General features: G+C 37.7%; 1 protein-coding gene across 1 annotated transcript in view; it reads left to right on the forward strand.

The window, feature by feature from the left end:
- The window catches only part of LOC107730137 (B-cadherin-like), a 77,176-nt gene that overhangs the window by 12,015 nt on the left and 38,759 nt on the right, over positions 1 to 26,402 (forward strand). Inside the window, exons 2-6 of the mRNA XM_016540872.1 lie at positions 2,500 to 2,614; positions 3,619 to 3,866; positions 12,910 to 13,059; positions 13,158 to 13,313; positions 24,294 to 24,438. Coding sequence (XP_016396358.1) covers positions 2,500 to 2,614; positions 3,619 to 3,866; positions 12,910 to 13,059; positions 13,158 to 13,313; positions 24,294 to 24,438 — 814 coding nt within the window. The remainder of the gene's footprint in view (positions 1 to 2,499; positions 2,615 to 3,618; positions 3,867 to 12,909; positions 13,060 to 13,157; positions 13,314 to 24,293; positions 24,439 to 26,402) is intronic.

Genomic DNA, 26,402 nt, shown 5'->3' on the forward strand with positions numbered 1-26,402 from the left:
TTTTGTGACATTTATTGCATTCCTTTCCCCTAGCTGGGCATTTGTCTGACTGTGAATGCAAATGGCCACATCTGCCGCATTTTTTTTTTCTTTTTTATCTCCACTCATTTGTTTGCTCCCTCGAAAATAATGCTTTGCTTTTACAACATCAATACTTCCTGTTGCTGCTGAGGCTTTAATAGGGCTTGTGCTATTTTGTGCTTTAACAAGTTCATAGTGTCTAGCCATATCCACTGCCGCTTTCAGAGTTAAATCACTGTGCATTTGCATTTCCTGAGAGAGACTCTTATCAGCTATTCCAATCACTAGCCTATCACGAATTTCATCATCCTTACATCTGAAATCGCAATGCTCAGCAAGCTCATAGAGGTGTCTTATATAGCTTTCCACCGTTTCATTGGCCTCCTGAACACATGAGTGAAAGCGGGCACGTTCAAATATGATGTTCCTTTTTGGCACGAAATAGTCATCAAACTTATCTTAGATCAAATCGTAAGTTACGGCTTCGTCCTCCCCAAAGATGAATGACTTAAAGATATGTTCTGCCTCCGGGCCAATACAGTAAATCAGAGCACTTACTTGGACATCCGCGCTATCCGCATTTAGCTTGCTAGCAATCCGGTACCTCGTGAACCGTTGCTTCCAATCTGGCCATTCTTCCGGCTTCGAAAAGTTCAGTTGCTCTGGAGATGCAAATTTTGCCATCCTCTCAATAAAGTTGAGTCCAGTACTTCTGACAGCATGCGTCGTTCTCCAATATTCTAATCTTTTGAATCGGGGCAAACATCAGACTGAGACCGCTTTAGGTTTCACTTTCGTTTACTTTCGTTTTCCATCTGAACTGCACATGCGCATACAGAACCACCTGTGATGTAAAGAACACATCAAACAAACATCAAACAAATCGCTTCTCATCACATTTGGCAAGCACCACTAATAAGTATGCAAGATAATAATAGTGATGTTTTGCTTTGCAAGCACCACTAATAAGTAAGTGAGATAATAATAGTGATGCTTCGCCTTTGGCAAGCACCACTAATAATAATAATAATAAGTATGCAAGATAGTAATAGTGATGCTTTGCTTCGCAAGCACCAATAATAATAAGTATGCAAGATAATAATAGTGATGCTTTGCTTCGCTTTCTCAAGCCAACTTAATAAGGTCAGGCACAAAAATAACTGTGTCCACGCCTTTTCAGTGCTAATTCGTCACTGTGCGTCTTCAGTAAATCCTGACAGTACTATTTTAATGCCAAAGGATGGTTTGCGCTGGCGCAAGCTGTTAGTAAAAGTGGCCCATAGAATTATGGTGTTGTTTGTGTCTGAGTGAGACAACAATTCATGTAATTTGAAAGATGCAGTCACTGGATGCATTTTGTGTCAAAACAATGGAAAATTATCCACAGTTTAGCCCATATAGACTCAGGGCTGCCAACTCTCATGCATTCAGCGTGAGACTCACACAATTGACACTGTTCTCATACTCTCACGCCACACGTCCATTTTCTCATGCAGTGAAAACCCTCAGACAAAAACAAAAGCACCCTCAGTTGACACTGTAATAATAGGATATTAGCAAAACAGATTTGGTAAACGCCAGTGCTTTGGCGCACAATTTGTGTTTGTGCTCTTGAAAGCATCAAACATTTCTTTTTACAACGTGTTTTGCAGCGTTGAGCAATGCAGCCATTCACAGACATATCTACTGATTTCTTGAACACCTCTGTTTGGCCATTAAGTTCAAGTTGGTCAGAATTTACTCACCACACAAAATGTCAGATTTTTTCCTGCAAGCTTGAGAATCCTCTCATTGTAAGTGTTGACATAGACATGATGCAAATAAGAGATCTATTGTGCGTTGTAGAGAGCCTCATTGATTATAACAGAACACTGAGATTGCGATAAAACTTATGTCAGTGACAGCGTTTTAGTGATTATATGGACGCTCTATTTGCTTGCGCTATTTGCTAGGCTACATAATACAAATGCGAGATTTCACAAATTGCAATGACTGACCTAGTAACTAGCAATGGACGGGGAAAAATATACTTTGTATACAGATGTGAATTATGCAATGTCGATGACTAATAGTTTAATAGAAAAATATTAGAATTTTGGTATCAAATTATTTTTTAAATGCAATTGCAATTATTTGTAAAAATTATTTCACTGTGCGTTGCTATATTTGTTGTGTTGAAAAGTTATAAGTTTTGCAGCACAGCAACAGTTATTTTACATCATTTTATGATAAAAACACAGCACAATTCATCATGACATTAACTGGTAACTACTAAGCATGTCCAGATGTCAGACAAGACTCTATATATAACCCCAACCAAACCCCCATCCCATCCGCTGTGGGTATTTTCACTCCAAGTTGAACTCAAATGTTGGCAGCCATGTAGACCCTTGTGCCTAAAGTGATTAATAAATCAAAATACCTTACAATTCAAGTGTATATATGTTAATGAATGATATTTATTGCATTTCAAATTAGGCATTTTTGTGTGGATTTGCGGAGGAGTCTCCATGCACAGCTGGCTTAGAGTCGGAGTTGCTGGTTTTTAAAGTGCACAGAGATCACCTTTACAAGGGAAAAACACTAGGAAGAGGTAAGCTATATTCAAATATCTCTAGCAAATTAATGTTGAGAGCTTTTGTTTAAATATTTTTTAGTATTTGGCTGATTAATCTCTCTACACAATGCAATCAGATATCTACATACACCAATTCTTCTATTTAAAAAAAATGTTTAACTAACTATTACATTCAATCAAATTGTATACATGCACTGTATCTGCTAAATTTGCTGTCATCATTGTTCAATTGTCTCACTCAAGTGTAAGTGTTGTAGCTCATAAATAAGTGTTATTTAATGATATATGCCACTGATGCTGCGTCAATAACTTGCGCTATGCAAACATCCTCCAGGTGTTATTAAGCCTGTTCATTGATTGGCTTTCACCAATTCATTGGCTAATGGTGCTAGAGCCACCCTCTGAGGCATTACTCAAAAGGACATAACATCGCTCCTCTGATGTGTCATATTCATGAAGCAATTTAACTGCCCCATGTCTTGTTAGAATTTCCAGCAACCCACAGCGAGAGTTATCTTTCCACATAACTTTGAGCCACAACTGAGAGACATTTGTGGTTGAACCTCAGATATCCTGGAGAAAGATGTCCTATCTGCTGGATCCTTCTTTTGCTCAGTCTGGGTTTTTCAGAGACACGGTGAATGATTTCATTTGTAAGTTTCCCTGGTGGGCTGGTGAGCTCCTGTGAATCAATCCCACTCCAGCTCCCAGCAGCTTCCTTGAAATGAGCAGAGAAGTAGTGTAACTCTGCCATACTGCTTTGTTATGGTTATGAATTCCTTTTTTAGAAATTGAAGGAGGCACAGATGCATCCTTTTAAGCCACCATTGATGTGCTACTTTGGAGGGTGGTGCTAGTGCAATCAGCCAATGAATTGGTGTGATTCTTCATGTGCTTCAGGGTCTTCCCATTGCATCAGCTACTGACACAGTGTATCTTTCCCCACCCAGGGAACCAAGGTTACATACATAATAAGATGTTTTGTTTTACCAATTGATTCCCTTTCTGATTTCTGACAGTAAATTTTAATACATGCGATGGAAAAACAAGAATACTCTTTCAGTCTGTTGACAAGCGGTTTGATGTGAACATGGATGGGACTGTTACACTGAAGAGACCACTGACTCTTCATGAGGCTTACGAGGTGTTTTCAGTGCATGCTTGGGACGCCAATGGCAAGAAGCACACTGTATCTATCAGAGTTGAATTTGTCCAACATCTTAATGGGCATCACAAGGATACAGTCATGAACATCTCCTCTCCACAGGTACCAATCATTTCCTTCAAGAAACTGCTGTGCAATACAATACAAGTCTGCTGGACATTTCCGTTTTTTTAATATGTTAATTTATTATGGCAATTTAAATGGACACATTTAGTTATCAACTTCTATACATGTTTAGGGCCCACCTGATTTGGCAAAAAAAAAAAAAAAAAAAAAGTGGCAAAAGTTCCAGTGCATATTTATGTTTGAGCTCTGGAGAGCATCAAATGTTTCTATTTAAAACACGTTTTTTCAGCATTGAGCAAAGTGGCCGATAAAACAGCAGAATTTTTGTTCAATTCTGAGTTCTACACAAGACAAACAAAGTGTAGACACAATGTAAATAAGAGATAAACTGATAGTTCCAGTCTCTGATTCTGATTGGTTAAGCCGCATTTGAAGCCATTGTAAATTCCTCTACAAACATAAACCTCTGACCTCATTACATCAGTATTCCTGTGAAATCTGTGCTTTGCATGTATCATGTATCATGTATTATGTATTTCAGCAAACACTGTAGCCACAGTAACAGAAGAGACATAAAATGAAAGAAATAGAAATAAAATGGTGCAGATGTCACTGAAGCTAGATGTGATACAGCTGTGGTACAGTCTTTTTAACTAGCTAGCTACCAACCCTCACACAGTGTTTTTTTCAAACAAATATATAAGAAATTCACACAAGAAAGTTATGCATTATTAAATAAAAAAATTCACATTAGGTTGCAATAGAAAGTTATTACAAACACTCTAAGTGAGTTTTGAGCATAAACATTACAGGCCAGTTGTTCAACAGTAATCTGATCAGATTCCGGAAAAGGGCTGTTCAAAAAAAAAAAAAGGATTCTAAAATTGGATTAGATCACAAAATCTAATCTTGGTTTTGATCTGGATCAAAGGGTCATTTTGTGGTATTTAAAACTTTTTAGTAGGATAGGAATACCTTTGATCCAAAAAAAAAAAAAAAAAGATTATACTGATCCCAGAAAAAACGTGGATTTCAGGAACAAAAGTGTAATAAAACTTTAAAACTGGTCCAAAAATATAACATTTGTAACGTAATATATCCCCAAATCCCCAAAGAGCTGTCAATATCAAACAAATATATTTAATTTAAAGTGTTTTTTAGGAGTCCACCGAAGGTGCCGAAACTCTAAAATATTTGTACTGATCTTCTTATTATTTTTGAACCATACAGGTTACAATCAAAATTATTTTTTTCCTATGATTCTCTGAGTCAAGTAAAACATATATCTAGGATTTTTTCTTTTCTTTTTTGTCATCTGTAAAATTATTCCACCATTATAAACTTTTTTATAAACCTACTTTTTCTAACTCCTCCTAGACCATTTGTCCAATTAATGCCACATTTTTATGCATTTAGAGACCCTGATGACAAAAAAAATATCAAAAGAATTTGGATTCATCAAATGGTTTAGAAAATATAGTTTAATAAGTGTATGGAGCCATGGCTACAAAATAAACAAGCTTATATCTTCTAAACGGTTTGACTAATTAAAATTATTTTGATAACTTTTTGTCATTAGTGTCTATAGATGATGCATGCAAAATTTTGTGTGAATCAGTCAAGTGGTTTAAGAGGAGATCAAAAAAGATATTTTTGCCAACTCAAAATGGTCGACGGACCACAACACGTTATACTAATGTTGTCTGCTAGAGGGAACCACAGGATATATATATTGGTATATTGTTGTCTTATATTGTTGTCTTCCTTTACATTTAAATTTACCAAATGATGTCTGTGGTTCACATAGACAATATCAGATATTAGATAACTGGGTAACACTTTACAATAAGGGTACATGAATAATCATGTACTAATCCCTAAATTAATACTTAATTTATCAAATACTAATGATTATTAAAGTTGTTAACTAATCATGAATTAATGAAGAGCTATCCTTAACTACAACTGGAGTCATATGGATTCACGCATGAATAACGGCAGCCTTAATTACATGTTAGTACATGTTTGATAGTTAATGCATTAATTAACATTTATGGCTAAACTAAATCAAACAGCCTCTTCAAGAAAAAATAAGAAATACTCTGGCTTTGAAATAAATTAAAAGAATTTAATATCATAATTTGAGATTTTGACATCTTCAGCTTTATGATTGATCTTGTCTGTTTTGTGTTGTCTTCTTTCCCTTTAAACTCACCCTGCTGTGACTTATAAACAGCTAAATAAAAATAAAATCTCAAAATCCACAAAGAACATTTGTAGAACAATCCTGAAGAAATGCCCGGAAACAGTTCACTCTCCATCCAGACGCAGGCCGTGATGCTATTGTACCTCCGCTCTCTGACTTCTTGAAAATCCACACCACATCTCTTAACCGAGGAAAATACTCGCTGTGTTAGTGCATGTGTATTTGATAGTAAATATAAAATAAATCATGAGCTGAGTTTAGTAGGTAGTTAACAGTGAATTCATTATGATTGGGTCTCCTGAAGTAAAGTCATGTCAAAATAATGCATTAACAAGCCATGAGTTAATGTTAGTGTATGGGTAGTTAATAAGGAGTTAATTATTGTGGGCCCTCTCAAGTAAAGTCATGAAAAAATAATGCATTAACAAACCATGAGTTTATGTTAGTGTATGGGTAGTTAATAATGAGTTAGTTATGATGGGCCCTCAAAGTAAACTCATGATGACACAATGATGCATTAACAAATCATCAAATAAAAACCATTAAACATGCTGTGAGAGTCATCTTTATTCCTTTACACCACCAGTACAACAAACAACGATAAAGGTTATTTATAGTCCTTTTATTATTTATTTACATCATATATGGACTCAAAAGAAAGTCCAAACATACACATGCTGTGAGAGTCATCTTTATTCCTTTACACCACCAGTACAACAAACAACGATAAAGGTTATTTATAGTCCTTTTATTATTTATTTACATCATATATGGACTCAAAAGAAAGTCCAAACATACCTGTAAATACACCTCCAGAAGCTAATACTAACCGAAGCATACACAATTAAACAACAAAATAATACCATTAATTACTGTACATAACTTCCAATAAAACACAGATGCAAACATGAATTTAATTATTAATTCGGTTTACAAAAGCAGACAACATTTATTAGATTAAAATGCCAGCAAACCGCGAGCACCTAGAGTGCGACACTAATAAGTGTTCCACCAGAAACAAACCCTAAATACTGACGTTATGACTAAACTTAAACGAATAATACAAAATATTAAAGGGGTCATATGATGCAATTTCAAGTTTTCCTTTCTCTTTGGAGTGTTACAAGCTGTTCGTGCATAGATAAGATCCCTAAAGTTGCAAAGACTAAAGTCTCAAATTCAAAGAGATATTCTTTATAAAAGTTAAGACTTGTCGACACCCTCCTAAAACGCTTCGTTTAAACACGCCCCCACATGTCTACGTCACGATGTGGGAAGATTTGCATAACACCACCCAAATGTTCACGCAAAGAAAGAAGTAACCTACTGTATCTGAAAAATGAGTTTCATTTGTATCTCTTTCGTATTTATCTTATTATCTTATTCTGCTTCTTTTTCAAAAAATTATAAATTATATATATTATATATGAACAACTATAATTTTTATAAGTTACTCCCTTTTCACTACTGTTAAATGGATAGTTCACCTAAAAATGAAAATTGTCATCATTTATTCAAGTTTTTCCAAATTCAATCCTTGATTGAAATTTCTCCTAAACTTAATTGATTTGGTCTAAAGAGAGAATAATTAATGACTATTTTTGTTTGAAGACTAAATATAAAATAGCTACCAAAATAAATGTTGGTAACTGCAGTTTGACAAAGTACTGACTAAAAGTTGACAAAAATGCAATGACTTTTCGTCGACTAAAACTAGACTAAAACTATGAAAGAGTCAAATGACTAAAATGTGACTAAGACTATTAAGCATTTTCTAAAGATAAAGACTAAGACTAAATCAAAAATGCCTGTCAAAATTAACACTGGTTCCCTGATTAGTTCATTCGTTTCCACCTGTGTCTGATTTATTATCTCGTTTGTCTCCAGCATTTAAAGGGTTAGTTTACCCCAAAAAGAAAATTAGCCCATAAATTACTCACCCTCAAGTCATCCTAGGTGTATATGACTTTCTTCTTTCAGACGAATCCAGTCGGAGTTATATTAAAAATTGTCTTTGATCTTTCAAGCTGTTTAATGCCACTCAGCGGGTGTTGCATGCATCCATGCATCAGTACAAAAGAAGTTAAATAAAAAGCGCCCATCCATTAAAAAAAAAAGTGTCTCACACGGCTCCAGGGGGTGAACAAAGGCCTCCTGTAGCGAACTGATGCGTTTTTGTAAGAAAAATATCCATATTCGAAACTTAATAATCACTTTAATGTAGCAATAGTTTTTTAATGATACATCCACACAAGAAACAGAAGGAATCCAGGAGCAAGAGGTAGCACAACACGTAGACCAAAATAATAGCAGACAAAGGACCAGGGGAGAACACATGACTTAAATGCTGGAGACAAACGAGATAATAAATCAGACACAGGTGGAAATTAATGAACTAATCAGGGAAAACAGGAAAACTAGGTCACAGGGAGCAAAGCAAAACACAACAGAAACCTGACATTTCACTCCACTCCTGGAATGGTGCGCCCTCGCGCCGACAAAAGCAGTCCAACACATGTTCAGGAGGCGGGCGTGGGGCAGGTGAGGGGCAGGCAATAGGAAAGGGGCATAGTTCATAGGGCCAGGGTGGAGTAGATTGAGGGAGGAGCCAGGGAGGAACCTGGAGTAGGAGGAGCCAGTGGAGATCCAGAGGCCAGCCAGGATAGCGGCCCACGGTGGAGTCGACGGCGGGAGGAGCCATGGTGGAGAAGGGGCCGACAACACCAGGGGGCCGACTGACGGAGACTGAGCCGCTGTAGGTGGAGACCCAGGTGGAGCCGAGCAGACGGAGAACCAGGGTGACACAGAGGATCCGGAGGCCCAAGGCAGAGCTGAAGGCTCAGGCGACCAAGACGGAGACGGGGATCCGGAAGACCGCGGCGGAGCCAGAGCGAGTGAGGATGAAGGCAGAGCCAAATGGAAGGAGGAGCCTGACAGAGCCGGAGGGACGGAGTGACGAGGCGAAGCCAGAGGAGTAGAGTCCCGAGGCGGCAGATGGTCGACGACTGACCAAGGCGGAGCCGGACGGGGTTATTGGAGTTATTGGATTACTCCTGTGTCGTGCGCCTCCTCAGAGCACAGCAACCGTTACACTACCTACTAAACTCAGCTCATGATTTATTTTATATTTACTATCAAATACACATGTACTAACACAGCGAGTATTTAGCCCGGTTAAGAGATGTGGTGTGGATTTTCAAGAAGTCAGAGAGCGGAGGTACAATATCATCACGGCCTGCGTCTGGATGGAGAGTGAACTGTTTACGGGCATTTCTTCAGGATTCTTCTACAAATGTTCTTTGTGGATTTTGAGGTTTTATTTTTATTTAGCTGTTTATAAGTCACAGCAGGGTGAGTTTAAAGGGAAAGAGAACAACACAAAACAAGATTAGTTATTAGTGTTTTTAGTATTTTCTACACTTGATGAGGAGGATCAACTAATCTTTTTCCACCCAGTAATGTTTATGGCAAAGCTGAAGATGTAAAAAGCTTAATTTTTTAACAACAGTTAAAAAAATGATAGTATTAAATTATTTTAATTTATTTCAAAGTCGTAGTATTTCTTATTCTTTCTTATTGAGGCTGTTTGATTTAGTTTACCCATAAATGTTAATTAATGCATTAACTATCAAACATGGTTTAAGGCTGCCGTTATTCATGCGTGAATCCATATGACTCCAATTGTAGTTAAGGATAGCTCTTCATTAATTCATGATTAGTTAACAACTTTAATAATCATTAGTATTTGATGAATTAAGTATTAATTTAGGCATTAGTACATGATTATTCATGTACCCTTATTGTAAAGTGTTACCTAACTGATATAGTGTAAGCAGATTTTTTTGAGGGTTTCAGCAATTTCTCAGAGATCAACTCTTAATATCAATATGAATGACACATGAATGCTCATAAATTTAAATAAAATTGAATTATAAATGGAAACCAGTGTCAATGGTTCTGAATAATGACTTGTAGTAAACAAGATGCAAAAAAAAAATCATATTTCAAAGTTTCATATGGATGAATTAACTGTATCAGTTTGCAAAGAAATATGTGATCTCTAAAACATTTCAAGATCATTAAATGTTACCTTTGTTTTAGCATGTCAAAATTATATAAAAAATTTGTCAAGCTGCATGACATGACTTTATTTAAACTGAAAAGTTGCCTCTTTTTATTGTAGGAGCCTACATATTGCGGCCTTTAAGTGTACTCGTGCTAACCAGTAAACATGCCAACCTTCATGAATTTCTGATGCCCTGGGTGCTAACAGCATTTTATAAAATGTCAACCATTTATCTCAATGGAAATGTAAGATGAAGGCCATAATACTAATGTTGTCCACTAGACGGAGGCACAAGACAACCAATTCTTTTAGATCATATAGCTTAAACTTTATTTTATCGACGCTGATATCCTAGTGGTTAGTGTACTGACATATGATGCAACTGCACCTCCGGCCAACTGAGTTCAAGTCCTGACTTGACACTCTTAGCCAGTCCTGTTCCCAACTCTCCACCTCACCCTTTACTGTCATTCTCTACTATCCTGTCTGCTAAAAGCATGAAAAAGTCCCCCCAAAAAACCCTGTGTGAATGGTTAATTTATAGATTAACTATGCGTAAACTTCATTGTAGTTTCATAGTTTAATGAAGTTTAATAAAGGCAATCTGAGACTAGTCAGTTTCCAAAGAAATCTGTGATATGCAAAATACCTTTGTATTTAAATATCCTAAATTCAGAAAACATTTGTCAAGTTGTCAGATATGACTACATATGGTCCAGTTAATGAAGAGACAATATCATTTGTCTATTGTAATATACAGGTGCATCTCAATAAATTAGAATGTCGTGGAAAAGTTCATTTATTTCAGTAATTCAACTCAAATTGTGAAACTCGTGTATTAAATAAATTCAATGCACACAGACTGAAGTAGTTTAAGTCTTTGGTTCTTTTAATTGTGATGATTTTGGCTCACATTTAACAAAAACCCACCAATTCACAACAAATCTGTATAGTACATAAAATAACACTTTCATAGAAAGACATTTACTACGTTTGAAAAGACACATGGCCATTGAACCATAACTGTATCTTCTACACACGGCGACTATGGAGGCTCTAAAGGGACATGGTGATGAAAAAAAAATATATAGCGGGTCAAATAAGTATTGAACACGTCACCATTTTTCCCAGTAAATATATTTCTAAAGGTGCTGTTGACTTGAAGATGAAACAAGGGTAGACATTTCAGTAAGACAAAGATCCCAAACACAGCCAAGGAAACTCTCAATTGGTTTCAGAGAAAGAAAATAAAGCTGATAGAATGGCCCAGCCAATCACCTGACTTGAATCCAATAGAAAATAAGAACTAAAGATCAGAGTTCATAGAAGAGGCCCACAGCACCTTCAAGATTCGAAGCCTATGTGGAAGAATGGGCCAAAATCACACCTGAGCATCCATGCGACAAGTTTCTTCACACAGGAGGCATCTTGAAGCTGTCATTACCAACATAGGCTTTTGTACAAAGCATTAAATAAATTTCAGTAGTTCAATACTTTTTCCCTGTGTCATTCCATTTTATTACACATAACTTAATTCCTGAACTTATTTGTTTTGTTTTCTTTGTATGTATGGATTACTTAGGTTGTTACCGACATCTGGTGAGAATTTCATGTCAGCAGCACCTATAGAAATATATTTACTGGGAAAAATGGTGACGTGTTCAATTCTTATTTTACCCGCTGTATCTACGGATGACACACCAGGGCTGTACAGTACATTTGAAAACAATAATGATGTGTTTTTGCTCCAAATTCATTTCATAACATCAGCTGAGTGTTTGAAACAACTTAATTTTGTGATCTGACGTGGTTTCATATCACAGAATGAGGCAAAATCATTTTTATAATATTCTATAATATTATAATATCTTAATTTTGTGATCTGACATGGTTTCATATCACAGAATGAGGCAAAATCATTTTATAATATTATAATATCTCAGTGATAAAGGCTATTAGCATTCCATTATAAACATATTCATATAAAAATACCCAACATGGCTTTAAGAACAAAGATAAATAATTTAGTTGCAATCGTTTGTTTATTGTCTTCGTGTTTCATCCGTTATAACGTCTCTATCTGCATTTTATTCAGCTAAAGTGATAACTGAATGCCTTAGTCCATATTAGGGTTTTTGTCTCTCTCTGTGGATGTATAAGATATCCTGACAAAAATTAAGAAACTACAATCCCTACCGAGACTCAAACCCACGACCTTTGGGTTACAAATCTGACTCGCTAATCATTAGGCCACATCTGCCTCAGAGGGGTGTCTGCCTTAGCATATTTTGTGGCGATAGCAAAAGTATTTTTGTTTGTAGACCCAGAGGTGTCACTAGTGGATGAAAAAGGCACACTGAGCAGGGGCGTAGATTACGCCCCACTTTTAATATCACGTAAATTCGTCCCCCGCACCCCTCACTTCTGAAATGATGGCTACGCCCCTGACACTGAGTATAGGGGGCCCAGAGGCATTGGTGTCCCCTGTGCTTTCTACCGAGTCAATGTACCCTTTTGAAGCCACCACCCATTTTTTGAGATCACTTTCCAAATTAGATCGTATCATACAAATAGAAAATGCTACCTCTTGCACTCAGCATTCACTGCTCCACCCACTTTCTGCCATTATGTATTTAAGAGAGAAGCATGTGGGTAATGAAGGGCTGAAAGTGATGTAGATGTTACAAAGTTGTTGAAATAAAATAAAATAAATAAACAAACAAACAAACAAACAACCCAGAGGGATATGTCCCCTCTAAAATGGTTCAAAATTATGGTTCACTCCTTATGCCATTTTTGCTTCACAGATAGAATCTCCACTTAATCATCCACCTTTGGCATTTGCAAGGTCTTCAGCAGGTCTAAAGAGAGCAAAGAGAGCAAAGAGAGGTTGGGTTATTCCTCCGTTCCATGTACCTGAGAATAGCAGAGGATCATTCCCAATGAAGCTGGTCCAGGTGAGTGAAAGTCATGAAGACTTTCATTATTTTCATTATGAGATGGATGAGAAAGAGGTCTGTTATTGAATTGTTCTCTTACTGCTTTCTGAATTTAGATAAAGTCAGACTTTGCCAAGGAAACTGAAATGGTATACAGCATCACAGGTGAAGGGGCAGATCAGGACCCAAAAGGGATTTTCACTGTTGAAAGATTATCAGGGAATCTCTTTGTGACTCAGCCACTGGACAGAGAAAAAAAAGCTTCATACAGAGTAAGGTCATTTAAGGTCACTTTTAAAAGGTTTGACAGTTTTCATTTCTTGTTTTTACAGAGACTGTACATTTTAAATGTACAGTAGGTAGTCAACCAGGATGCCTATTACCGTCGAACTTGCCATCGCGGTAATGCCGCAGCGGCAAATACAAATCAGTCATATGTGAAACTTGTTCGCGAAATCACCACCAGGTGGCGCAAAGGGACTGTTAACACCGTGTCAGCATGTGACGTTTTTATTTGTGATTGAAGATAAAAAATAATGAAATAAGTTACTAGTTTAATAACAATAATAATATAACATTATAACATGAAATCTGAACTAATTATTCGAATTGCTTAAAGTTTCAGCTTTTTGACTACAGTTAGAGTGAAATATATGCTAAAATGACAGCAGCGCTTTAAGAGTGCTACTTTTACTGTAGGGGCGACGGGTATGGTTGTAACATGGGGAGAGTTGTAACAACACCATTTCCACTGATCAGGGATAAGCTAGGAGTCCCATGATAATTTCATTATTTAGCCACTTCCTCCCCAATCTTATATGAATGGTTGTCAAGGCTGTAAATAAATATATGCAGATTTTATAAAGAAAAAAACTGATTTTGGTGAAAGAATCCGTTTTTTTTTTTACCAAAACTATATTTTGCTTAATACTTAAACTGTTGAAGTTTAAATCATATAACTTGCATTAGAATCAACTGTAGATTCTCAGGCAAAATGTGATTTGCATGTGCATTTTTAAACTGCTAATTTCAAACCATTATGCTAATACAGCTAACTAAACATTGGATGACAGGGGTGGGGTAAGTTATAACACATTTTAGCATTCCATTTCAAGTTGTCTGTATGGAGCTTTTTTGGCAGCTCAAAGCCAAAGGAAGTGTGGGTAAAATGTGCCCTATGTGCCCTCACGAAAGCCCGGCCTCAGCTCACTCTATCCCGGCCTCAGCACAAGCTAAGCCAGGGCTTCCCCTCACGCTAGGCCACTGTGTTTTTAATGTACAGTATGTGGAAAATAATGTGTTTTTTTAACTTTAAACCGCATAAACACATTTCATTACACCAAATACACAAAATAATGTCTTTTTAGCAGCATCATATGACCCCTTTAAAAAAAAAAAAAATAAAAACCTTCCTTCATATTAGTTAGAAAGTTGCACAGTATTTATTCATTCCCGTGATTTAACTAAAAAATGAAGAAACTAGTAAAATGTTTCGTCTTATAGGAAAAACATATGGAAATTTAAACCAAAGGAATAAATTAGAATCCTCATGTTTAGGCTAAACAAAAATGACTGATTAATAAAACATTTCTTGTGAGTCACATTCAACACAATACAACCTAAGAGTTTTGTAATTTAATGAGATCTTAGGCTATATATTCATTTAAATGCTCTTTTGTGAAACTGATATTTGCAGATCGGCCGAACTCAGAATCTGTGCAGCAAATATGACGCATTTCTCTGAATGACTGCAGAGAACAAACACCTGATTCACAACATTTGTTTTCAAATGCAGAAATAAAATGCAGTTTAGCTTTGCAAAACTGATGGTTGCAAAAATAATGCTACCTATCAGATTATGCTACCAACACGGTATTTATCCTACTGTAAGGGTAGGTTTAGTGTTGGGGTAGGTGTACATGTTAATAAGATCAAATTGTCAGAACACCGGCATTGTGTTGTCATTCCTTTGCTCTCTAACTGAATGCAATGTTATAATAGGCCTAGTTATTTAATAATAACTTTAACAGTGAAGCATGCATCTAACTCTGGGGGAAAAAGCTTAGTATAATAAAATCACCTAAATACGTCTGTGAATGAATGAATGAAATATGTTAAGAATGAATAGTACACAAACACATTTCCAAAACTGTAAAAGGTTATTTAAAAATAAAGCATTCATGAATTATTTTGACAAAAATGTTACTGTCTTAAGTGCACTCATTTATTTAGCCTATAAATTAAAATAGTAAGTCATTGTAAGCCCTCTTTTGAGGCACGCGTAGGCCTAGTGAATGCGTGTGTCCTTGGGTGGGGCTGTGTCGGTGTGGTAATGTGGGCCGGTGTGGCTACAGTGCCAGGGCTGAATTTTTGTCCCAGTCCGCCCCTGCTGTAATGTAACAGGCAGCCGTTAGCAAACGTTATTTGTTTTCCATGCCTTTCTGAATACGGATTCAAGCTTCGGGCACACCCCCCACCCGCTGAAAAATAACTGCATTTACTATGTACAGATAAGTGCAACGGTAAGATGTATTATGTTTATTTCAAAAATTCAAAACGTACTGTAATTATGTATTGCTGTCAATTTTAATAGTTATTTATGAATTACTTTACATATTACAAAACATGAAGCACTTCTTCGACGTCTTGTCTGATGCACTCAACCAAGCGTTCTAAACATGACCTCGCCCCTCCCCACCTCCAAACCATTCGAATTTCCCTAAGTGGGAATTATTTTAATGATATTCTAATGGACCCCTTTAAATAATTCAGCATTATAGGCTGTTGTCTGGCCTTATTTATTTTTTTAAATGACAAGTGAATTTGTGACTTCCTGCACTTGCTATATTTTACACTTCAGTGCAATAAAGTACTAAAATTAGTTATAATATTTATTTTGTAATAAACCAAAAAGCAAGATGTGAAAAAAACTATAGGGAGTTGAAATGGCAGCTGCAGTCAATGAGTGATCCTCTGCTGCCATCTCCTGGTTATAACGGTAATTTCATTTTTATCTTAAAAAGTCTTTTTCGCCAAGAGTTTTTGGCACATTTCTTCATGTCGTCTTCATGAATGAAAAGTGAACCTTTAATAAAGTGAATTTTACTGCACAGCTGTAGAGTTCAGAAATAATAAAGGCTTTAAAATTTTATACGATTTAAAAAATGTGTTCATGGCTATGAAGGTAAGATATTGATTATCGAGAATACCATTACGATGTCGTTTAAGAGATGATAGTGTTTATTTGTCAGCATTGTCTGGGTACTTTCCTGGGATTACCAGACTCGGCATATAAAATTATATGTTCTTTAATAACATGAAACTGTATGTTAATTCCGCTATCATTATTTACAGTGTTGCACTTATTTTGTTTATCAGTTTCTCATAAGAATGAGGCAGGAGAGGTTTCTGTGAGAGTCTCTACCTATATATAGCACATATAAAATGAGCTTCACCGGAACGTTATGAGCTGGTTTATCTTTATCTGGAAGTTCTAAATAGCACTCTGTGCATATGGTCAATTGAGTGTCACAGCGTTGTTCAACAGTGTTAAGGCGGTTCAACGACACGGGTTCAAATCCAGAGCAAATCTGCTTTTTTCGAGATGTGTGTGTGTGTGTATTCTGCAGTTCTAAAACATTGATTTAATGTTATACACAGCAATTGTTATGTTTACATAGGCAAAAACTTATTATGAAGTGAAAGGAATGACTAGCCATTCTCTTGCTTTGCGGACACAAAGACTAGCAAAGTTAATTCGTAGTCGAGTTTGTGGTCAGCAAGAACAATAGCACAGATAAACTTGAATTATTATTAGACCTTAATTTTTTGTTTATTAATGCAGAAATGTGTGTGTATTCTGCAGTTGAAAACACACTACTTAATGTTACACCATAATTATTTTTGTTTTAGATAGAACATGTCTATTTTACATTAAGCAAAAAATAGCCTCCATCAGTGTGACTGAGGCTACGTTTACACGACAACGATGTAGTCAAAAACGGAAAAGTCTTTCCCTTATACACGTATACACGACAACGTTTTCAAAATGATTCGCGTTTACACATATCTGTGAAAACGGCCAAAAACGCTGTATTACATATGCTAGGCCAGTAGTTGGCGCTGTCACCTTGTTAGTAAACAGTACCTGTAGGGAAGTGACGATTATATGTTGTATATGATGCGTCTCCGCTGTTGGTTGTAATATGGGCCTTTTTCACGGCCTGCGTTCAGACGAGATCAGTTCATCCACGGTGAGACCTCTTGAGACATGATCAGCAGGATTGTCTTTTGTTGGAACATATCTCCATTGTTAAATGAATCTTTTGTACTCTGTTAGCAACAAACGTGTGGAATCGTCTGGCCTCATTATTGATGTATCCCAGAACAACCTTAGAATCGGTCCAGAAAAATTCGGTAATGTCACTATATCGAAGCTCTTCTTTAAGGATTCTACTGACACTTACTGAAACAACTGCAGCTGTTAACTCCAACCTCGGAATAGTTGTAATCTTTATCGGGGACACACGAGACTTTGCCATTACAAGAGCAACATGAACATCTTCGCTTTCATTTTTTAATCTCAGATATGAGCACTGCCCGTACCCACTAGAACTAGCATCCGAAAAATGATGCAGCTCCACTTCTTTCACCCTTCCAAACGCAGTAGGAACATATGTGCGGAGAAGAATAACTTTCTTCAAGTTGTTCAGATCCCTTTTCCAGCACTCCCACTTGGCTGCAACTCAGTGTGTCATCCCAACCTGCACCCTGTCTACATACTTCCTGAAGTATCTTCTTTCCACAAAGGATGAATGGAGCTAAAAAAACCTAATGGGTCATACAATGATGCAATCGTAGACAAGATTCCACGTCGAGTTGCTGGCTGCTCCTTGAGACAAACATCAAACTTAAAACGGTCAAGTTCCACATTCTACTGAATTCCCAGTGTTCGCTCTATCAAGGAATCGTCAAACGAAATATCAGGTTCTTTTATATCATTAGCACATTCTGAAGGAGGGATACTTTCCAAAACAGCTTTATCATTGGACACAAATTTGTGAAGTCTAAGACCACCAATAGCGCAAAGTTCTCGAGCTTCTCGAGCAAGCTGAATTGCATCCTCTGTTGTCTGGACACTTGTAACACCGTCATCTACATAAAAGTTATTCATTACAAAGTCAAAACCCAAAGGATACTGATCCTTATTACCTTCAGCCAAATGCTTCAATCCATAATTCACACATCCTGGAGATGAAGACGCTCCAAAGAGATGAACTTTCATTCTATATTCTTGAGGTTGTTCTTTCAAGTCTCCATTTCTCCACCACAAGAATCGCAGAAAGTCTCTGTCTGCCTTGCACACATGGAACTGATGGAACATTTTCTCCACATCACATATTAAAGCAACAGGGTGTTGACGAAATCTGAGAAGAATACCAGTCAAATTGTTCATCAAGTCAGGTCCTTGAAGGAGACAATCATTTAAACTAATTCCATCATACCTCGCAGAACAATCAAAAACAACTCTCAGTTTGTCTGGTTTCTTAGGGTGGTAAACACCGTGATGAGGAACATACCATTTGTTGCCTTCATTCCCGACATCTTTAACTTCCTCTGCCTCTCCTCTTTCAATGACATCCTCTATAAATTTCACATAATGCTCCTTGTACCTTTGGTTCTTTAACAATTTCCTCTTTAGGTGATTAAGTCTCACAAGGGCAAGTTGTCTATTGTCTGGCAGCTTAGGTCTTTCTTTAAAAGGTAGAAAACACAAATATATTGTCTTCAAAACAACAAACGATTTAACAGTTTCTTTCAAGGTCACTGAAAATGTTCAAACCCTTTTCTTTTTCCTTTTAAGCCTTTAAGGGAATGTTTTTCGTTGGTCAAGTGTTTCACCTTGCTATCCGTTTGCCGTGTATCGAAGAATAAATATCACTTGAAGAACAACACAGCCTTTCACAGTCCGTAGTGTGTCGGTTAATCCTTGGTTTCAGCCGTAGCTATCCATAAACGAACCTCATTTGACCATCAGAGACTCGACAGCTGCTGTGTCCTTAAGTGTATCCGGAAGGAGATCATCCTATACATCAATGGTCGTACCAGTATGGGTTTCATCAAGCAAAGATGTGAGTACAGAAAAATTAGTTTATGCCTTGCTCGATTCACAAAGTGATACAACCTTTATTGATCAAGAAGTGAGCAATGTCTTGCAGGCAGACAAATCTCCTGTAAGGTTAAAATTGACTACTATGTCTGGAAAGGATACTATAGTGAAGAGTGAAAGGATTTCAGGACTTCGTGTAAGAGGTTACAGCTCTGCCACTTATATTGAACTCCCCCCTGTCTATACTAAAGACTGTATCCCAGTTAACCAGGCACATATACCCACAGGTGAAACGGCTAAACTTTGGAATCATCTTTCTGCAATTATTGATGAGATGCCCTCTTTGAAGGACTGTGAGGCTGGGCTTTTGATTGGATATAATTGTGCCAGGGCATTGGCGCCAAGACAAGTGATCTTAGGAAAGAATGATGAACCCTATGCTGTCAAAACTGATCTAGGTTGGAGCATTGTTGGACCTTCATTACCTCGGCTCGACTCTTCTGGTGTCACAGGTATCTGTCATAGACTTTCTGTTAAAGAAATTCCTCCATTGACTCCAGCAGATGCCATTCGTGTTTTAGAATCTGATTTTAAAGATGCTAATGATGATAACAAAACCTTAACTCAAGATGACATCACATTTATGAACAAATTAAGTGATGGTATAAAGAAGAATTGTACTGGACACTATGAAATGCCTCTACCCTTTAAAGAAAGACCTAAGCTGCCAGACAATAGACAACTTGCCCTTGTGAGACTTAATCACCTAAAGAGGAAATTGTTAAAGGACCAAAGGTACAAGGAGCATTATGTGAAATTTATAGAGGATGTCATTGAAAGAGGAGAGGCAGAGGAAGTTAAAGATGTCGGGAATGAAGGCAACAAATGGTATGTTCCTCATCACGGTGTTTACCACCCTAAGAAACCAGACAAACTGAGAGTTGTTTTTGATTGTTCTGCGAGGTATGATGGAATCAGTTTAAATGATTATCTCCTTCAAGGACCTGACTTGATGAACAATTTGACTGGTATTCTTCTCAGATTTCGTCAACACCCTGTTGCTTTAATATGTGATGTGGAGAAAATGTTCCATCAGTTCCATGTGTGCAAGGCAGACAGAGACTTTCTGCGATTCTTGTGGTGGAGAAATGGAGACTTGAAAGAACAACCTCAAGAATATAGAATGAAAGTTCATCTCTTTGGAGCGTCTTCATCTCCAGGATGTGTGAATTATGGATTGAAGCATTTGGCTGAAGGTAATAAGGATCAGTATCCTTTGGGTTTTGACTTTGTAATGAATAACTTTTATGTAGATGACGGTGTTACAAGTGTCCAGACAACAGAGGATGCAATTCAGCTTGCTCGAGAAGCTCGAGAACTTTGCGCTATTGGTGGTCTTAGACTTCACAAATTTGTGTCCAATGATAAAGCCGTCTTGGAAAATATCCCTCCTTCCAAAAGTATCCCTCCTTGTAAAGTATCCGATTCCTTGATAGAGCGAACACTGGGAATTCAGTGGAATGTGGAACTTGAATGTTTTAAGTTTGATGTTTGTCTCAAGGAGCAGCCAGCAACTCGACGTGGAATCTTGTCTACGATTGCATCATTGTATGACCCATTAGGTTTTTTAGCTCCATTCATCCTTCGTGGAAAGAAGATACTTCAGGAAGTATGTAGACAAGGCGCAGGTTGGGATGACGCACTTAGTTATGAGTTGCAGCCAAGGTGGGAGTGCTGGAAAGGGATTTGAAAAACTTGAAGAAAGTTACTCTTCTCCACACACATGTTCCTTCTGTGTTTGGAAGGGTGAAAGAAGTGGAGCTGCATCATTTTTCGGATGCTAGTTCTAGTGGGTACGGGCAGTGCTCATATCTGAGATTAAAAAATGAAAGAGAAGATGTTCATGTTGCTCTTGCAATGGCAAAGTCTTGTGTGTCCCCGATAAAGATTACAACTATTCCGAGGTTGGAATTAACCGCTGCAGTTGTTTCAGTAAGTGTCAGTAGAATCCTTAAAGAAGAGCTTCGATATACTGACATTACCGAATTTTTCTGTACCGACTCTAAGGTTGTTCTGGGATACATCAATAATGAGGCCAGACGATTCCACACGTTTGTTGCTAACAGAGTACAAAAGATTAATTTCAGCACTGTGCCGCAGCAATGGAGATATGTTCCAACAAAAGACAATCCTGCGGATCATGTCTCAAAAGGTCTCACCGTGGAAGAACTGATCTCGTCTAACTGGTTCACGGGGACACGATTCTTGTGGAATAAGGAAATTTCCCTCCCATCTAGTGAAGTTCCAGAATTACAACTAAGTGACTCTGTGTTAAATGTTTGAAAACGTCTTACTTCAAAGGCAGTGGAGCAGGGAACTATTGTAAATCACCTGTGCAAGTTTTCATCTTGAAGGAGAGTTCGGGTTCATCTTGGTGATAAAAATTTGGGGGGAAATCTGGAGAGTCTTAGTAAGCTTTCCGTAATTGAACGTCCAGTCCAGAAGTTGGTTTTACTGTTGGAGGCTTGTTAATTCTTTTTCTTTGTTGTTTTCGTAACTATGTATTTTTATATGCATTGTATTGCGGGTCATGGTATTTTTGAAATCATTTGTGTATTGTGACTCATGATTTGGTGGGAGTGTAAAGGACTGCCAATTTGTTAAACCGAATATATGAAGTCTGCATTGCGTTGCATTGACCTTTTGTACGGAGTAGCTAAAGGACTTTTATTTTTAAATGAACTTAACGCGCAAATTGGACTGTATAAATCGCGACCCATTTCCGCCCATTTGGGTGTGTGTGTGTGCACGCTTTGTGAAGGACGCAGCCTGCAGTTTGTGGCGTGTTTCTCTTTCTTTTATTGTACTTGTGCATCTCACTGAAAAGGGTAATAAGGTAAATGATTTTGTACATTGTATGAAACAAACAATACATAAACCAAATACGAAACCAGACATTACATTACGCATCATACAATGCACAAAATCATTTACCTTATTACCCTTTTCAGTGAGATGCACAAGTACAATAAAAGGAAGAGAAACACGCCACAAACAGCAGGCTGCGTCCTTCACAAAGCGTACACACACACAAATAGGCGGAAATGGGTTTTAATAATGGTGGGGCACATTGTAACAGTGTTCCCCATTGTAACAGTGTACCCCATCTGCGCAACTGGAATTTAAAACTGGTTGGTGTCTTCTGATAGTTAGCAAATCATTAAAAAAATTGTCTAAGCTGATAAATAACAGTTTGGAGATTAAAATAATAGCAGATTGGTCTCATTTTAGATGAATAATAAAAACTGAGATGAAAAATTTACTTAAGCCAGAAATGTTATTTTACTATGGTAAATTAAATGTTCAGCGATATCTTCAAAATATTTTTGAAGTTTAGCGCACTTTTTTCTATATATAATGTTGATATGGTAACTAGTTGTTACGGGGCGAACGAGAAACGTGCGGATCCATGTGCAAAGCTTTATTCTAAAAACAGCCAAAACAGGCAAGGGTCGACAACAACAACAGGTATAGCGTAGGCAAGACAAAGAGTAATCCAAGGACAGACGTGATCAATCTCCGGCGAACAATATCCAACAGGGCAAGGCAAACGGGTAATCCAACAGACAGATGACAATCCAGGCGAGGTACAAACAGAGTCCAAATGACAAGACGAGAGAGAAAACCAAGACAGGCAGAAGATCAGGAAACAGGCAATAAGGCAACACGATGTGACTGGACTTAGACTAGAACTAGAAACTAGGACTACAAAGCATCATGCTGTCTTTGATTTCACATGAACATCGGTTAAAGTTACTCGTCGTCAGGCTACAGAAGAATACCATAATTCCTCCGTTCAATTAGGCCTAAGACATCGAGAGTCACGCAGACCTATAACAACCCAGCCACAACACATAATTGCGAATAACATGCCTTACGTTCAGCGATATCTTCAAAATATTTTTGAAGTTTAGCGCACTTTTTTCTATATATAATGTTGATATGGTAACTAGTTGTTACGGGGCGAACGAGAAACGTGCGGATCCATGTGCAAAGCTTTATTCTAAAAACAGCCAAAACAGGCAAGGGTCGACAACAACAACAGGTATAGCGTAGGCAAGACAAAGAGTAATCCAAGGACAGACGTGATCAATCTCCGGCGAACAATATCCAACAGGGCAAGGCAAAGAGAGGTAATCCAGATACACAGCAATAGTCCAGGCAGGGGTAAACAGAGTCCGAACAGGGCAAGATGAGAGGGGTAATCCGAAAGACAGAGGCAAGAATCAGAACACGGGAAAAACAGGCAAGGCAGGACTATGACTAGATTATGAACAGGCTAGAACTAGAACAGGCTCCGTAGAGTAGCTATCACTATGAGAGTGATATACGCCTACAATACTCGGCAGTCTGTAATGGTTTGAGTGTGGCTTATGTAGTGTATGTGATTGGTTTCAGGTGAGCGTGTGATTAGTGAAATGGCAGATGGGAAATGTAGTCCAAGGTAACGTGAAACAGTCTGTGTAGTGTGAGCAGTGTTCGAACTATACCGTGGACTTTGGGGGAGCCCACTTTTTTTTTGACAAGAATAGCATGTATAGTTATCTTTATTGAAGTGAATTAGGTTTAAATTGCCGTCATGCATGAATGGAATGATATTTTTGCAATTTTACACATAATAATCCACGATGATGATTACATTACGCAAAACTGAAATTGCACGTCAAAATAACACATTGTCAATATTTTTTTAGACCCCCCAAAATTTCACAAATCACGTTTTCAGGGGAGCCCATGTCTTATTAAGGGGAGCTGAGCTCCCCCTAGCTCCCCCGTAGTTCGCACCCTGAGTGTGAGTGTCAATATAATGGAAGGGTGACCTCTGATGGCAATCAGACGGAAGTCCACAGACCGGATTTGTGACACTAGTAAATACTATTATACATAACATTTTGTTATGCTTATCATGTGTGGAAATATTTAAACCACGTGTGTTGCAACTAACCCTGCGTTACTTTGTGCCCAGCGCTCCCCTAATAGACATGAATGAAAAGACTCAAGTCTAATTTTGATTTAACTGGGTCTTTATTGAACCTAAGATATTTGTCCCTTAACATGTCCATATTTCTTCTAATTTCTTTAGCTTATAGCTCATTCTACAGGGCGTGAGGCTAGTATAGCAGAAAGTCCAATGGAAATTCTCATCAATGTGATTGACCAAAATGATAATAAGCCTGTGTTTACTCAATATCCTTTTAATGGACATGTTCATGAAGCTGCTGGAAAAGGTACATGTATAGTGCATTTTCTTGGTAAAATGGCTTTCAGCATTTTTTTGTTTCATCAAATGCTTCTTGAACTTTTACCAGCTAATCAGTCTTTATTCTCTCATCAAAGATTATGAGTTTATGACAGTCACAGCCACTGATGCAGATGACCCAGAAACGTACAACGGTATAGTCAACTACGCAATTGTCAGCCAAGAGCCACCATTTCCAAAATCAAACATGTTTGATATCAACATTTTATCTGGAACCATTCGTGTGCGAGAACCAGACATGGACAGAGAGGTGAGAAGTGACATTTGATGAATCTCAAAAGTGGTGATAAAATTACTTAATGTAAACAAACTCATCAGCTATGTTTCTTTTCAGCAATGGCCCAGATATACTTTGTTAATTGTGGCTGCTGACATGGAAGGAAAAGGTTCGTCAACCACTGGCACAGCTGTTATTACAATTACTGACAGCAATGATAACCCTCCTCAGTTTGAGCAAACTTCGGTAATGTATATTTATGCATTTAGAATTGTTTTACTCTACCACGTGTAGGTGTTTGAACTCATTAATTCTTATATCTACACACCATGCATATCTTTTAGCACGTCGTATCTGTCCCAGAGAATAAAGTAGGCCATGTAGTGGCCAAACTTGCAGTTTCTGATGGAGATGAAGTTGGATCACCGGCCTGGTCAACCAAGTATCGGATTATTAGTGGTGACAAGGGTGGGTTTTTCAATGTCAGTACTGGACCCAGCCAGCTGGAGGGCATCATCACCACTGTTAAGGTACTGTGTGTTGCTCCTATGTTTGCCCAGACAATTGGTTGTGATGATGACATACCTTTGTAAAATACACTTTCTTTTCCATTTAGCCCCTGGACTTTGAGAAGACCAAGCAGTACGTTCTGTCTGTGATTGTTGAGAACGATGATCCATTTATCAGTTCTTTTCCCACTTCCACTGCCACGGTCACAGTGAATGTAGAATATGTAAAGGAACCTCCAAAGGTAAAGGTTATTTCCAAACCTAAAGATTCAACAGTTGATACTGAATTGGTTACTTATACAGCCACTGATGACAGTTATTTTTTATTTGTATTTTTTTCAGTACACTGTATCTGTCACTGAGAAGGAAGTGGGGACTGCTGTCAAAATGCATGTTACTGATGAAGATGATGCTGGATCACCTGCCTGGACTCCGAGAGTAACAAGCAATACATTCTGTTTGCGATGATTCATTTATAAAACCTTTGCCCATTTCTGCTGTGAAGATGTAAAAAGGTTAAATCCACAATGTCTCATAAACAGTCTTTCTGAAGAATGTGAATGTGTCAGTATAATTCTTATTATTGTGTATTATTGATCTGGAAATTGATCTGGGGCCTGTACCATGATGGTAGCTTGGTAGTTACAGGATTAGTTTCGAGTTGACAAAAACAAACCACTCCAATCTGGCTTTGTTGGTACCATGATGCTGATCATCAACTTTTTTTTTTGTTCTTTTGTACTTCTAAAAACTGTACAATTGACAGCATTTTACTGTAAAATTACATGAAATGTCCGGTTAGATCTTTTACAGTTTTTCCCCAGTATATAGTAAGGTAACTAACTGTTCACCTATTAACAGTTTTTTTCACGTAGCATTTTTACAATATTTTACAGTTAATATTACACAAATTTTTACTACGTCAAAAAATTCTAACAATACTACCATACTGTCACGATCTGCTACGGTGCGGGAACACGGAGCAAGGAACGAGGAGACCAAGAGTACAACAACCAAGGAATTTATTAATCTTTACGGGGAATCACACGTAGCACGAGGAGTAGACATAAACAAAACACGGAACAAAGTCTGACATAACGCCCCCCTCCGGAAGGCGTGTCCTCACGCCATATAACATCCAATGGGGAGGGGGGGTGGGCACTCTGGAGGTCCCTCAGGACAGACACGGGACAGTGGGCCTCCAGA

Source organism: Sinocyclocheilus rhinocerous, unplaced genomic scaffold (genome assembly GCF_001515625.1).
Source record: "Sinocyclocheilus rhinocerous isolate Xijiao unplaced genomic scaffold, SAMN03320098_v1.1 scaffold36, whole genome shotgun sequence".
NCBI classification, from domain to species: Eukaryota; Metazoa; Chordata; class Actinopteri; order Cypriniformes; family Cyprinidae; genus Sinocyclocheilus; species Sinocyclocheilus rhinocerous.